The following is a 14,360-nucleotide window of genomic DNA, read 5'->3' on the forward strand; positions in this document are numbered from 1 at the left end:
ACGTTTCTCTGTTTAGTGATGAAGTCTCTGACCCACAAGGTCTAGAGAAGGATGTAAAGCTTTCTTCAAAGTCACTTCTTACACCCCCTTTCTTGTTGCTTTTGGCCTCTTGACGTTAACTTACTGGACTGTGAATAAAATATCTAAAGCTTAGCACATTTAGTTTTAGGTCTTGCATATTCAACTCTCAAATGAGCATGAAACCAAACAGCAACTTGTTTAGTTGCATATTTTTGTTTGTGTGACAAACTTGTACAATTTGACACTATGAACACTACAAGCTCAGGATGGTTGGCCGGTAACTGTGTGGCAAGTCCAGCACTGTCAGATGCTTGGAAAAAGTAATTTCGTTGAAAAGTAATCTTCTTTTCTGGAGTAGGTGAATCAGCGACCAAATAAAAAAGTTCAGGGTTGGTAAGATTTTTCAGAAAGGTTTTTGAAAGCTGACTTTTATATTCACCAAGGCTATGTTTATTTGATCAAGAATACATTAGAAGCTGTAATATTTTTTAAATGTTATTATAATTTAAAATAACTTACTTTTAAATACATTTAAACATTTTTATTCATTATTGTATTGGCAAGCCTGTTTTTTTTGGCATTCATTACTCCAGTTTTGAGTGTCCTTCAGAAGTCATTCTAATATTCTGATTTGCTGCTCAAGAAACATTTTAATTATTATCAATGTTGTAAAATAGTTGTGCTGCTAAGTATTTTTGTGCAAACTGAGATACTTTTTTCTAGGATTGTATAAATGATTAGAACGTATTTACTTGAAATAGAAACACTGTAGAAAATCTCTCCAACTCAAAACATCTAATTTTTTCAACTGGCCTAACTGAATTTATAAAATTAAATTCACATTATTTCAATCTGGCCAAATGAAACATGATGTGATGTTACAGATGTGATCAGTCAATAGAATTTTTTTTTTTTTTTTTTTTACAGTGAATCTTTAGTAAAATTCACACATCAATTTAATGCATCCTTTAAAAAAAATCTTTCAAAAAGTCTTACTGACTGCAACTAAAATCCTGTAAATAAAATGCTTGTTTGTTACATGCATATATACAATTTAGATACATACAATTACTTTTAGTATTTTGTATTCATATTTTTATAATGAAGAAGGAAGAGTAAGGTTTATGGAGAACTTGCAGTCATGGCAACCTGTCCACCTCTGAATCCCTCAGGGCCGAGGCAGTATTAAGAGCAGGAAGTTGTAAAAATCACACGGCAGTGCTCTCCAGACAAAAGAGGATCCAATACTGTTTGCTCAATCGGTGTTCCCACAGTCACCATACAGGAGAATCTCTTTACAGTCTGTGCCAATATACCACATCACTCACAATTTAAAATCGTTTTAAGCAGTCGTTTTTTACTGTCATTTCCCACCTATTGCCAGGGCTTTACTGCAGACGTCACCCATTGAGTTATTGTCAGACTCAGACAAGGGTACTGCAGACTGTTAGTCTCTAATGATCTGAGCATCCAAAGTGTTGGAGTTTACACCTCCAAACATGAGGAGATAGATGTGATAGCAGTATACATGCACCCATGCAGTTTACTGTGTAGGCCAGTTTTTATTCTTTTACAAATACCTTGTTGTTAAAATCATTCTAAAGTAATGCTGCGACATTCCCTACAAATATCAAAAACTATTTCATCCACACGAAAAAGCACACTTTCCCCTGTAATTTTGTCAACACAGAAATTGTATTAGTAGCCACAAATCGGAATGAAAGTACAGCATTAAGATCCTTTTCTTATAAGGGTTATTGTGTCACAAGGTAGACGAGGTTAATTTCCGCTGAGACACAGATTCAGCAGCTTTTCAACTAGAATTCACCTGTAGCAGGTGGAGCACACCTGGATATTCAGCAGGTGCCTTCATTTACATAACCGGGGCTATAATACTGTTCACCTACTCAACAGCTTAATTCCTAATTTCTAGTGCGGTGTGTTGGAAACAGTGCTGTTTGTCCGCTTTTGGCTGTGTATGTGGATTTAAGTAGGATATTCTTAAAAGTCATGACTGTGTAATAATTTTATAGACAGCAGTAACTAGAATTCATTAGTCTTACAATAAATTTAAGCACTGCCATTTAAAAGTTTGAGCTTGATTTCATTAACGCTGCATTTATTCAGTCAAAAGAGATTTCAGAAAATTTTAAATAACTGTTTTCTGTTTGCATATATTTTAAAATGTAACTTATTCCTATGATGGCATGGCTGCATTGCCAGCAGCCATTGCTCTAGTATTATTCATTCTAACATGCTGCTCAAGAAACATTTCTTAAAACTATAAATGTTGAAACTTTGTTTATTTATTTATTGTGGAAACTGTGGTTTTGGTGAATATGTGAATAGAAGCTTCATCACCGTTTATTTGAAATAGAAATCTTTTTTAACAATATAAAAGTCTTTACTGCCATTTTGATCAATTTATCAAATTTAACACATGCTTTCTGAGCCAGATGATTTTATTTAAAAACATTTTTGAACTGTATTTGTATGTATGTATTCATGCATTTTTAAGTGTGGCTTGCAGCCACTGTCATATTTTATGCATTAATTCAGGCTTTTCACATGCACACTTGCAGACATTATTTATTAGAGCAAGGTCTGTGAGGCTCAGACACTCCTGTCCACCTGTTAATGTTTTGTCTGGTTACAGGCTGTTTGATTTTAGATTTTCAAAATCATAATTCAGCAGGTTGTGTCTAGGATAGAGTATAATGACAGGAGCTTTGTGTCTGTAAGTTGATAAGTAGTCTTTAAGATTACAGTGCTGTTTGGTCAACAGGTTGCTGTTAAACTATGACAAAAGTGTTGGTGTGAATTATTAGAGTTGTGTCGGCTGTAAAGGCTTGACAATGTTAATGAGTAGAGCATTAATTGTTTTCTATCCTTCTACAGCCTTGTTATTATTATTATTTCTGTTTATCTGACAAAGAATAGGCCGAAATGCATCAAGTAAAATGTTTCCATAAATATTTTTAATAGTCAAATTTGTCATATATATTTTGGAAAGCATTATGTACACAAGTTCATCTATACCACAGTGTTCAGGTGCAAAAAAGCGCCAATAGATGAAAAATGTTTACGAACAAACTTCAAACGATCATATTTTATGAACGCAAGCAAAACTGTTTTCTATGGGAAGATAAACAACAAAGCAGCTCTTCATGAGGAATGATATCTAGATTATGAATTACTGTACAGATGCATAAATACAACAGCCTTAAACTTTCATAGTACGGCCAAGAAAAATCTTTTTTTTTGTGATTTTGTGTCCCGCAGTAGAAAGATAGTCATACAGGTTTAGAGTGACATGATGGTGTGTGAAAATGATCAATGAATTTTCCTTTTTGAGTAAACTATCTTTTTAACATGCCAAAGATGCCACTATTCTTTTATCGTGAAGCACTGCCAAAGGTTTTGGGCTGTGTGGCTGTCCTAGCTCCCCCTCTAGATTTAAGCAAATGATCTGGTCTCCAGTGCAGGCAGTGGGGACAGTGGCATCCTGCAGGATGGTGCATTGTCTGGACGGGGGAATAGAGAGCAGGCTGTGGAAGTCCACTGAGCCAGGGGTAGGTCGAGGGAGGGAGGTGAAAAGTGTCCACTGGCCTTGTGGTGGCACTGTAGGGGTTTGTATAACCTGAGAGGCTAGCCATGCCCAGATGAGAGTATAGATGAAGGGGCAAGCGGGGTAGCAGTGGGTAGTGGAGTCCAGCAGCTGCCTGACTCACCATGAAGGAACACAGGTTTGGGTCCAGTGGATTAGGCCAGTTCAGACTGTGACGCTGCCTCTTGTCCTTCATCCTCCTGTTCTGGAACCAGACCTATAATGAAACAGAGGGAAAATTGGTCTTAGTAAAGGACACCATATGTCGATCGGATTAGGTAATTGTAGATGTACAATAAAATTTTCAGTTTCAGCAGGGATGGAGATCAGGCGTCTGGGTTGACTGTAACCCATAGCCTCGCAAGACACACAAAAACAATCCTCTCTTAAAAATAAAGGTTCAAAAAGGGAGTTTTCACAGCGATGCCATAGAAGAACCAGTCTTGGTTCCCCAAAGAACCTTTCAGTGAACATTTCTTAAAATAAAATTTTTTTCTTAGTGAGAAGAACATTTTAATAATCCATAGAACCTTTTTCCACTCTAAATGACCTTTTTATGAAACATGGATGGCAAAGGTTCTTTGTGGAACCATTGATGCCAATAAAGAAGTGTGTAAAGCCTAAATATAGAATGATGAATAATAGCTCTTTTTAATGCACTTTAAATGTGAATAGATTTTGTTGGGCCAGAGGTTGAGTGTGGCATGAAAAGGTCTACATCGTGAATTACCTTTATTGTGGTCTCGGGCAAGTTTAGCGCTGCAGCCAGTTCGCATCGTCTGGGTCGTGACACGTAACTTTCTTTACAGTATTCTTGCTCAAGACGGGTCAGCTGCTCCCTCGTGAAAGCAGTCCGGTGCCGCCGACTCTGGTCTATCCCATTCAGCAATGAAATACGAGGGCACTCTTCCTCTCTTGGATCACTGTCAGCATGAGCAACAGTAGACACTGGAGACTCCCTGCCCTCTGCTACTGAAAAGTTTACTTCACATTAGGCATTCGTTTACTTTGCACATAGCACATTTACATTCAGAAAGACGGGGTTTTCAATAAACTTACAATTTCCTAAATGAACTCGCTACACTAATGTTAATTTTGCACAGTAGGCCTATATACATGTAACTTAAATAGACAGCATATCAAGGCAACCAGGCGCTTTTTCTAAATAAATAAATAAAAATAAAATTAAAACGTGTTTATTCCTCCCCTACGCCTAGTGTTATATATGAATAGTGCAGGCTACTTACGCATTTTATCGTTGATATCCACGTCCGTAATCCAAATATTCCCCAAATGGATTTTCACAAGCTCCTCATAATCCTGAAACCAGTCCCAGACCAGGCCCTCCCCAAAAAAGTATTTATCTCTCGTCACTGCTTGTCTTCAGAGCCAAGTTCGTTTATGACGGGAAAGATGAGTTGTTTTTGTAGTCGCTGTCCACCCCCCTCCTCCCTCAGCTCTGCATCTTTCAGGTCGTCCCATCTCGTCCCTAATGAGAGACGCGCTCTATCCGCTGAGGCGCCGCCGGGGCGCGCGGACGGAGGGAGGTGTTAAACTGTCTTTGGTCTCCGACAGGCCTTTGTACTTTTTTGTTATGGAGAATTAAGATCGACCATACTGTTTGCATACTGTCACAGTGGCTTCCCCGTCGAGATAGGCCAGCCCTGATTGTTCCTTGGCGTTTGATGTTTGTATTTTTGGAAGTCAATCATTAGAATCCTAATGTTTCTAAATTGCAGAGGTTTACAGTTTATCATAGACTTGAAAGAGTTTCAGAAGCCGTATAAATATAAGCTACGTAAGGTAAAGAAGCTACATAGCTTTATTTTTATATATATAATATATATATAAAATAGTAATTGGAAAATTGTCAGAATATTAGAGGATCAACTAATTTTATAATAAACAAAAATCGTTGCCAAACAGAATTTTCTGGCATTGGTTAATCTAACAAACCCGGACGATATTTTATTAGCTATTTCCCCCATCTTACTGAAAACTCAAAGGGGACAACTTCAAAAAAATGTACTCGTGCTCATGTAATTCCATAAATGTATTTTTCTCCTGTGTGGAAAAAAGTGTCCATAATATGTGCTTCAGTGCAGGTCCAGAGAGGATAAAAGGTCATGTGACTGCACGCGACATGGATCATTAAGGGCCAGGCTTCTTTATTTTACCATTGTAGATTGATTGGACACCTAGGCTTAAATTAAGGTAATGTCACTCAGACGCCTTCTTTTTTCTATTTCTATTTATTGATTTAGATTTAATATTTAAAATTTCACATCAAAGTAGCCTATATCTATAAACATATAAGTAGGCCTACTGTATTTTGCGATTCAGTAGGCTATGCCTATTTGTTCCCACTCCTAAACATTCTGGATTATGAGTAGAATAAGGTTTGTAATTAACATTACTCAAGCTTTTAGCATTTCTATTTTAGATTTATTTAGGATTTATTTATATTTATTAAGCATATTTAGCATTTTATATTTATTTAGTTGGTTTCTCTTTCCCATAGTCTCCAAAACACGTACGTGGCGCTTCAGCTTGGTCTGATATCAAACTAACTGTTGTATTGTTATACACCAGTGCTTTGATCACTTGTCAGTTAAGGGAAAGGCTCCACCAGGGCTATAGCCTGTACCTGGCTGGAGGTGCAGATATCGTGTAGAGGTGACAGAAATTGCTCTAACATGCGCTGACAAACCTATGTGTGTTTATGTGGTTCCTTTAGTTTAACTTGTTTTCCTTTTTTTTTGTGTGTGTGTGTGTGTGTGTGTGTAGTAGTAGGCTAAACCTACCGTATGTTTAATTTTCATGAAGGTACATATGTAATTAAAACATTATGTAACTGAGTACATAAATGAACGTTAGTAATCTTACCTGATGCTGATATTACAATAGCAGGTATTAACAGTTTACGTGATTTTGCTCTTGATTTTATTATTTTTATTATTATTTTTTATTAATATTTCTTTGAAGGTGAGCAAATATATCCAAAATGCGCTCGGTAAGAGCATCTACGGTAATTCACGTTGGCCAAAACACACAAGGAAACGCGTTGTGAAATAAAATCACCGGCATTCGGACGGGATTAGTTTTCTCAGAGGAGCGCTGAGTTTGCTGAAAAACAGTAGGTAATTTGCTCTGGAATTATCACAGAAGTTGTGTGAGAAAAACACAGACGTGGCAGATTCGGACGGGATTAAAATCACCAAGTACGTCTGTGAAACACATATTTCTCTAACGACCCCCTGTAAAACTGTAAAAAAAAAAAAAAAAAAAAAAAAAAAACTACATCGTTATCGTGTAAACGTTGCTTAAAGCCCTATTCGGACGGGACTAGTTTTATATGGAGGAATTATTGGGTCAGATTATAAACTAAAAGTCTAAAACTAAAAGTCTTAAACCAAAACTAAAAATCTAAATTTGAAACTTACAGTCCAAATAAAGTCCAAAATTTGGTATTTGGGATTGGGCATTTGGTATTTAGGATAGGGCATTTTGTATTTAGGATTGGGTATTTTCTATTTAGGGTTGGGCATTTGGTCATTTAGCCATTTAGGGTTGGGCATTTGGTCATTTAGCCATTTAGGGTTGGGCATTTGGGGATTTAGGATTGAATTGCACTGTAAAAAATTATTTAGCAGTTTAGTTGTTTCAATGAATTTTTTTATGTTGACACAACTTGCAGTTACTGAATTTGTTCATTCAACTAAAAATTTTAAGTTTTCAGTGTCTCAACTAGTTTGAAAGTTGACTAAACTAGATTATTTGTCCTCTAAACTTAAAAAATTTGTTGACTCAATTCAATAGCAATATCACGTTCTCAACATCACTTATCGCGAGATCTCGTCATTCTCGTGAAGGCTGTTGCACACAGAATATGGTCATCGGCAATACCAGTAAGCTTCTCCATAAAGTTGGGACATTTAAATAAAATACAACTTTGGTAAGTGAAATATTCATATTAATTGGCTTAATGTGTACAATTACATTTGTTGTCTCAGAAGAGTAAGTATGGTTTAAAGAGTCGTATTTTTTTATTTACTGTATGCAAATGTTCATTTCGCGGCACTCTGAAGCCTCAGAATACAGGCGGTTCCACAGTATTTTCCTTATAAATATTAAAACAGATATTCTCCCATTCAGGACAGCGGAGCTGAACTTATGTGGAGAACGATAAAAATACAGTTTGTATGTATTAATTGAGCCCAGAGCTGCGTTAGAGACCGTTCAAACAGAGCGCGAGAGCACAACTGATCACTGTATGGATTAAGAATGGCGGGAATTAAAAAAAAAAGGAACCGCTCAACCTGACAGCATAAAGACATCCGTCAGAATATACATCGATGAAAAATTAGGGGGAAAAAGAAGACTTGAACTGTCTCTTTTCTGCATGTTAAAAGGGAAACGAATGAGCACTTCCCTCAGAGTTCTTCTGGAACGCGTAACTTAACGTTACATTTGATATCACTGACATAAGCTTGGTTCTGATGATTTTTTACAGTCTACGGTTCAAATGAAGTTCTGAAGGTATACAAACTCTTCTTTTAGTTTTCTGAAGTGACGTTAGTCATTCAAGTGCCTCACCAGAACTCAGTGTATTGCTGCGTGAATAATGTTATCTGTTTTTATACAGTCTATGGTGAATATACGGTCATAAGTAAATTGCATACGTTTAAAACTATATATTTTAGAATAAAAGTAATAATAGCATATATCTTGTATAAATAGCCATACAATAACGATCGACACAAATGTGTTACATTTCTTTTTATTGTGTTATAATTCTGTGTTGTGTCATTTAAAAGCATCGTCTGGATGGTAAAGTTTGTCTTTGGTATTTAAAACAAACTTGTCAATACATTTGACTTTCTCTATAAAGATTTATTTATATATTTATGTTTATTATTTTTCAGTGTTTTAACGTGTTTTTCTTTATTTTTCATGTTTATGATATTTTGGAATGACTGAAGATCAGTGCAGAATTCAGTAATCCTGTGGATGGACCGAAGCAATTCCTTTTGCAGTTTAATCCATCAAAATGCTTTGCAGACATAATGGAGATGACATTCACATTGTAGAGCTTGGACAAAGTTGTAAGTAAATGTATTTACTTTATAAATGTACATTTATTGGAGTCTATCGGCTTTACAATTGTAAGGCAAATTTTAATGCTTCCTTTTTTTTTGTAAGCACACAGGCTCGGCGCAGGAACTCATCAAGGACATGACTGTTGGGATCACGCTTGTGGATGACCAAACTGAGCACCATCAGTCTGCAGTGATGTGGTCCAGGTAATAGAAGAAGAAGAAATCTGGGTGATCTGGGGTTGTAACACGTTGTGGGGTTGTGTACTGTATAAGACGATCTGGGACTGGGACTAACAGAAATAAACTAATTCAGGTTTAAAACAATTTAAGGTTTAGTAAATTACAATTTTCTTTCTTTTTCTCTTTTGGGTGAACCCTTTACGAAAATGTAGATATTTGCATTGGAAAACAGCTTAAAAATTTGGAAAACATAATTTGACATTATTTTCCCTTCAGTTTTATTTCTTGAATTTTCTATAATTGGTATTTAAAAAGTCTTTATAAAGTGTTAAATTTATCTCCATAAAATCAACAGAAACCCTGTTTATGGACATCGCCATTCTTTATTATTTTGCTGAATACTGTTTTAAATCTTGAAAAATATTCAGTGCTAGCATATTGGCCATTAGCAACTTTGCTTAAAGGGTTAGTTCACCAAAAAATGAAAATTAGGCCATGTTTTACTCATATTAAGTCATCCTATGTGTATATGATTTTCTTCTTTCAGACGAATCTGATCTGAGTTGAATTAAAAATTGTCCTGGCTCTTCCAAGTTATTTAATGGCAGTAGACAGGTGTGTTTTTTTTTCTCAGCAGTCCAAAAATTGTCAAATAAAATGCACCCTTCCATCAATAAAACGTGCCTCACATGGCTCTGGGGGGGGTGAATAAAGGCTTCCTGTAGCAAATCGATGCGTTTTTTTGTAAGAAAAATATCCATATTTAAAACGTTATAAACATTTTTTTTTTCTCTTCCACTGACTATCATACGTGCAAGCCTAATTTTGTGAATCTACTTCGTGATCGGCGTATTGTTGTCTCTCCTCCGCTCTTCCGTGTTCGTCACTAATCACCGGTGCATGCATGACCCCTATGTCCTATTTTCATCCACCCGGAATGGCTCTCAAGAAAATGAGAGAAAAGTGTTTAAATATGTTTTAAATATGTATATTTTTCTTACAAAAACACATGGATTCGCTACAGGAGGCCCTTATTCACCTCTTAGAGCCGTGTAAGGTACTTTTTATTATGAATTGATGCACATTATTTGACTACCGTATTTTCCGGACTATAAGTCGCACTTTTTTTTCATAGTTTGACTGGTCCTGCGACTTATAGTCAGGTGCGACTTATCAAAATTAATTTGACATGAACCGAAAGAAATGAACCAAGAGAAAACATTACCGTCTACAGCCGCCAGAGGGCGCTTTATGCTGCTCAGTGCTCCTGTAGCCTACACTGAGCAGCATAGCGCGCCCTCTCGCGGCTGTAGACGGTATTGTTTTCTCTTGGTTCTTGGTTCTAAATAAATGCGACTTATAGTCCAGTGCGACTTATATACATTTTTTCCTTGTCATGATGTATTTTTGGACTGATGCGACTTATACTTACGTGCGACTTATAGTCTGAAAAATACGGTACTTTTGGACTGTTGAAAAAAAACACCCACCTATTGCCATTATAAAGCTTGGAAGAGCAAGAATAGTTTTTAATATAATCCGATTGGATTTGTCTGAAAGAAGAAAGTCATACACACCTACGATGCCATGAGGTTGAGTAAAGCATGAATTTTTGGGTTAACCAACCCTTTAGGAGTCATGCTTTACTCTGAATATGCAGTGCAACAGACTATTATTTAAAAGGTATACCTCTTTACACCAATATATTTTCTGATCATTGTAAAAATGATGTGACAGATTAGAAAGTTAAAATTGGATTAAGAAAAAAAAACAAATATGTTGAATTGGTTTGTCACATTTTATGTCATTCAGAAATCATGTAGAATACCAGTGAAGAAAATAATTTCCCCCCCATTTTTAGCCTAGTTGGTTCCGGAAGTGTATTTTCCACTTATTTTCCCATTGGGATTTAAAACTCTTTGTGTTCAGTGTAACAATAAAAACTTCATAATCATCGGGAAGAAGGAGGAGGGAACCGGCAGACAATCAAATGAAACTTTTATAATAAAATAAAGACAAAACAGCGCGACAGCCCCTCACGGATGACTGCCGCGCACAAACAAATCCAAAACACAAACTAAAATCCAGGCCTGGTCCTCTCTCGTCCTTCACTGTCTTCGCTCCTCTTTTATATCCCTCCATCTCCTCCGTGGGACTCGAGACCGTTGGGTCGAGCAGGTGTAGCTCATTTCCAATCACTCCACCGGCCTCGCTCCTGCTATACAGGAAGTTATTTTGAATGTTTCTACAAGAAACAGTTGAGGAGCACCATTTACTTTTGACTTTCATTTTTGGTTACATTTTTCAAAATATCTTCCACTTGAATGTGAATTACAATTTGCATTTATTGATAGCTGTGCTTTTAACAAAACACACAACATTATTAGTGTATGTACAAATGTGTGTTAATTTGTTATAAATTTATTAAGTAATGTAATATTTTTTGTTTTCCCAGCCATCCGGTGACATTAAGGATGTTGAGAAAGAAATTGAAGAGGGCATTCTGATTGTAACTGAGGAGCAGCAATGTGATGTACTTCCCAAGGAATAACCAACATTGGTCTCATTTGGACATCCTTTCATCATTGACACCTCCCATGTCCCCAAGGCATTTGGACCCCTAATGGGTCTGTATGCAGTGAACATCCACGACCTCATGAAATACACCATCGAGGCTCTGCAAAAACTTGTGAAGATCAGCTGCTCCCACCATGTGCTCGTTACAGCGACAGTAACTGTAGGTGTGGGGGAGTGAATGTACAGTGCTCTCTCCACCCTCAACCCCATGACTGAGGTGTCCTTGAGCAAGCCACCGAACCCCCAACTGCTCCCCGGGCGCCGCAGCATAAATGGCTGCCCACTGCTCTTTTTTTAAGGAACTTTAGGTTCTTTTGTGCCTTTCACTATAGAATGTACATTAAAGTTTTTCATGTCATGACTTGGAATATGCATGTTGTCATGTAAACAAATGTTGTTTCACCTCTCATTTCTTAAACAGTTTGTACACATTTTCAGTATGTAGCATTATGATGGTGGAGAGTTTGGAAACTTTCAAGATCCTTCTGATGTTAACACCTCTGTCTGGTCATGTTGTGCTATGAAATTTAGAATCTGACGGTTTAGATCTTTGTGCTTCCATGTGCATTCATTCCATTTCTATCTTATTATACAGAAGTACAGTACACTACTTTTTTGTAACTAATTGTGATATTTTGTACATATATCTTGGTTTCTCATTTTGACCATGACTTGCATTATGGTGGGGGGAGTGCATTTGAACTTGTGCAGGGCTAATATGCAGAGTTTAACCTTCTGATTTTCATATTGAGTTATGAAATTAAAAAAAATTCCTTTGGTTTTGATCTGATGAATTGAAATGCAACTATTTGTTTCTCAATCCCATGCCAATGTTATTTATTATACATCACACTTTCAAGTGTCGGTTCAGATCTTTAGACATGTGTGTTTGTATTTTGCTTTTTTTTTTAATCAATTATCAGTTGATGTGTTGACAGCAAATTGCTTGTTCAATTTAAATGTGAATGCAAGTGCTGTCTCTATCATTAAATAAATTACATAAAAAAGTGTTTTGTCATCTTTATTTAAACATTTAAGGCAGTGGGGTAACATTTGTTGACGATTATTGATCGAAGTAAAAAAAAAAAAAAATCCCTGTTGACACAACATGATTTAGTTGACTGGACTAGAAAATAATAGTCAAGTCAACTTAAAGAAATTTGTTACCTGGACTAATTCCACTCTAATTTGAAGTTGTTTCAACAAAAAAATTTTTGTCAAGATAACAAAAAAATTTTAGGAAGCGGGGTAACATAACATTTCTAGTTGACTCAACAAATTCTTTTTTACAGTGTGGTATTTAGGATTTGGGCATTTAATCATTTAGCCATTTAGGATTGAGGATTGGGGATTTGGGGATTTAGGATTGAAGATCGAGGAGTGTATGCAAATTAGGAGGCGTGGCCCAAATACTGGAGGCTGGGTTTGAAATGGCTGGTGCGCAGAGGCACCTTATGGACAGCAGAGGGAGCTCCCAGTGCTAAGGAGCACACTAACTTCAACTTAATGACAGCTTTGTAACATTTGTGGCCTCAAACACTAAGTCACCATTGAAAGGAGTGATATCCGTCTGACGACGAGAAAGCAGCAGACAGTGCAGCAGGTAAGATGCTAACATTAGCTACTAATTATATAAGCTGATATTGCTTATATAAAAAGCAACTCTCTTTGATGTCATATGTCGTGTGTATGTATATACACACTCACCTTAAGGATTATTAGGAACACCTGTTCAATTTCTTAATAATGCAATTATCTAATCAACCAATCACATGGCAGTTGCTTCAATGCATTTAGGGGTGTGGTCCTGGTCAAGACAATCTCCTGAACTCCAAACTGAATGTCAGAATGGGTAAGAAAGATGATTTAAGCAATTTTGAGCATGGCATGGTTGTTGGTGCCAGACGGGCCGGTCTGAGTATATACATACACACACGCAGTGGTGGACGAAGTACACAAATCAAGTACTTGAGTAAAAGTACAGATACGTATAATAAAATATTACTCCAGTAAAAGTAAAAGTACTCCTTTTTCAATTTTTCAGAGTACAAAAGTACTCACTTTTTATGTACTTAAGTAAAAAAGTACTGAAAGATAGATGTTTGCAATTTTATATAGGCTACTTAATTTAATTTTATATTAGCACATATTTTTTTTTATAATCCTACTGCTCAAAATACCTAGCATTTTTTTTTAAATAACCACTATATGGAGTCAAGATATATTTTTGTTGTTGATATGGACTACGCTGATGAGAGTAATGTTCACTGTGAAGCTTACACTGTGATGTACCTGAGAGAAAGCAGAGTTGACCATCTGATTTTCACCAGTAAGAAAATATAATTATATTGTCTGTGGTGTAAAAACACCCCTGGCCAAACGGGGTGCATCTGTTCCCACTTTGATAATTACTGTACAGTAGTTACCATGTTCTGAACATCACATCCTTTCTTTTCTCCCCAGATGTAATATATATATATATATATATATATATATATATATATATATATTTATATATATATATAGGTGGTTGAATAAAAATATTTGGACATTATTTATAAAAATTACCTCAAAATAGCTTGTTAGCTAGACAGTTAGCATCAGCTAACAATATTTACTTATTTTCTACTCGCCTAGTTAATCCAAACAATATACATTACTGTTGATAAACAATATAAAAACAGACGTCACATAGGACATGGTAGCATTTTAATAAAACGTTAATATTACGGCAGCGGGGAATTTGAACATGCATGAGTTATTTGCGATCCGATTTAAAAGTTTATTTTGAAAAGACTCAGTTCGTTCATGATGAATCAGACACCACTTCTGCGTGTCGGAGCAAGTTATATATTAGGGAGTAACGATATGTTGTA

The 14,360-nt window shown here is 36.2% G+C and overlaps 1 protein-coding gene and 1 long non-coding RNA gene across 3 annotated transcripts; one reads left to right on the plus strand and one right to left on the minus strand.

The window, feature by feature from the left end:
• Positions 1-2,979: 2,979 nt before the first annotated feature.
• eve1 (even-skipped-like1) lies at positions 2,980-5,073 on the minus strand. Of its 2 annotated transcripts, none has more exons than XM_059520809.1 (3): positions 4,876-5,073; positions 4,359-4,597; positions 2,980-3,845 (listed from the first exon to the last, which is right to left on the minus strand). In XM_059520809.1, exons 1-3 carry the CDS (start codon positions 4,877-4,879, stop codon positions 3,417-3,419), a joined length of 672 nt encoding a protein of 223 aa, XP_059376792.1. In that variant the 5' UTR covers positions 4,880-5,073; the 3' UTR covers positions 2,980-3,416. The 2 variants fall into 2 exon arrangements, with proteins under 2 accessions (XP_059376792.1, XP_059376717.1); XM_059520734.1 differs by having other exon boundaries at positions 2,981-3,845; positions 4,359-4,600; positions 4,876-5,071.
• A 3,521-nt stretch (positions 5,074-8,594) lies between these two features.
• Positions 8,595-11,673, plus strand: LOC132113073 (uncharacterized). The gene is made up of 3 exons (XR_009425079.1): positions 8,595-8,733; positions 8,831-8,931; positions 11,363-11,673. It is a non-coding gene; the product is annotated as an uncharacterized LOC132113073 (long non-coding RNA).
• Positions 11,674-14,360: the final 2,687 nt, after the last annotated feature.

The sequence above is a fragment of the Carassius carassius genome, chromosome 1, assembly GCF_963082965.1.
Source record: "Carassius carassius chromosome 1, fCarCar2.1, whole genome shotgun sequence".
Classification (NCBI taxonomy): domain Eukaryota; kingdom Metazoa; phylum Chordata; class Actinopteri; order Cypriniformes; family Cyprinidae; genus Carassius; species Carassius carassius.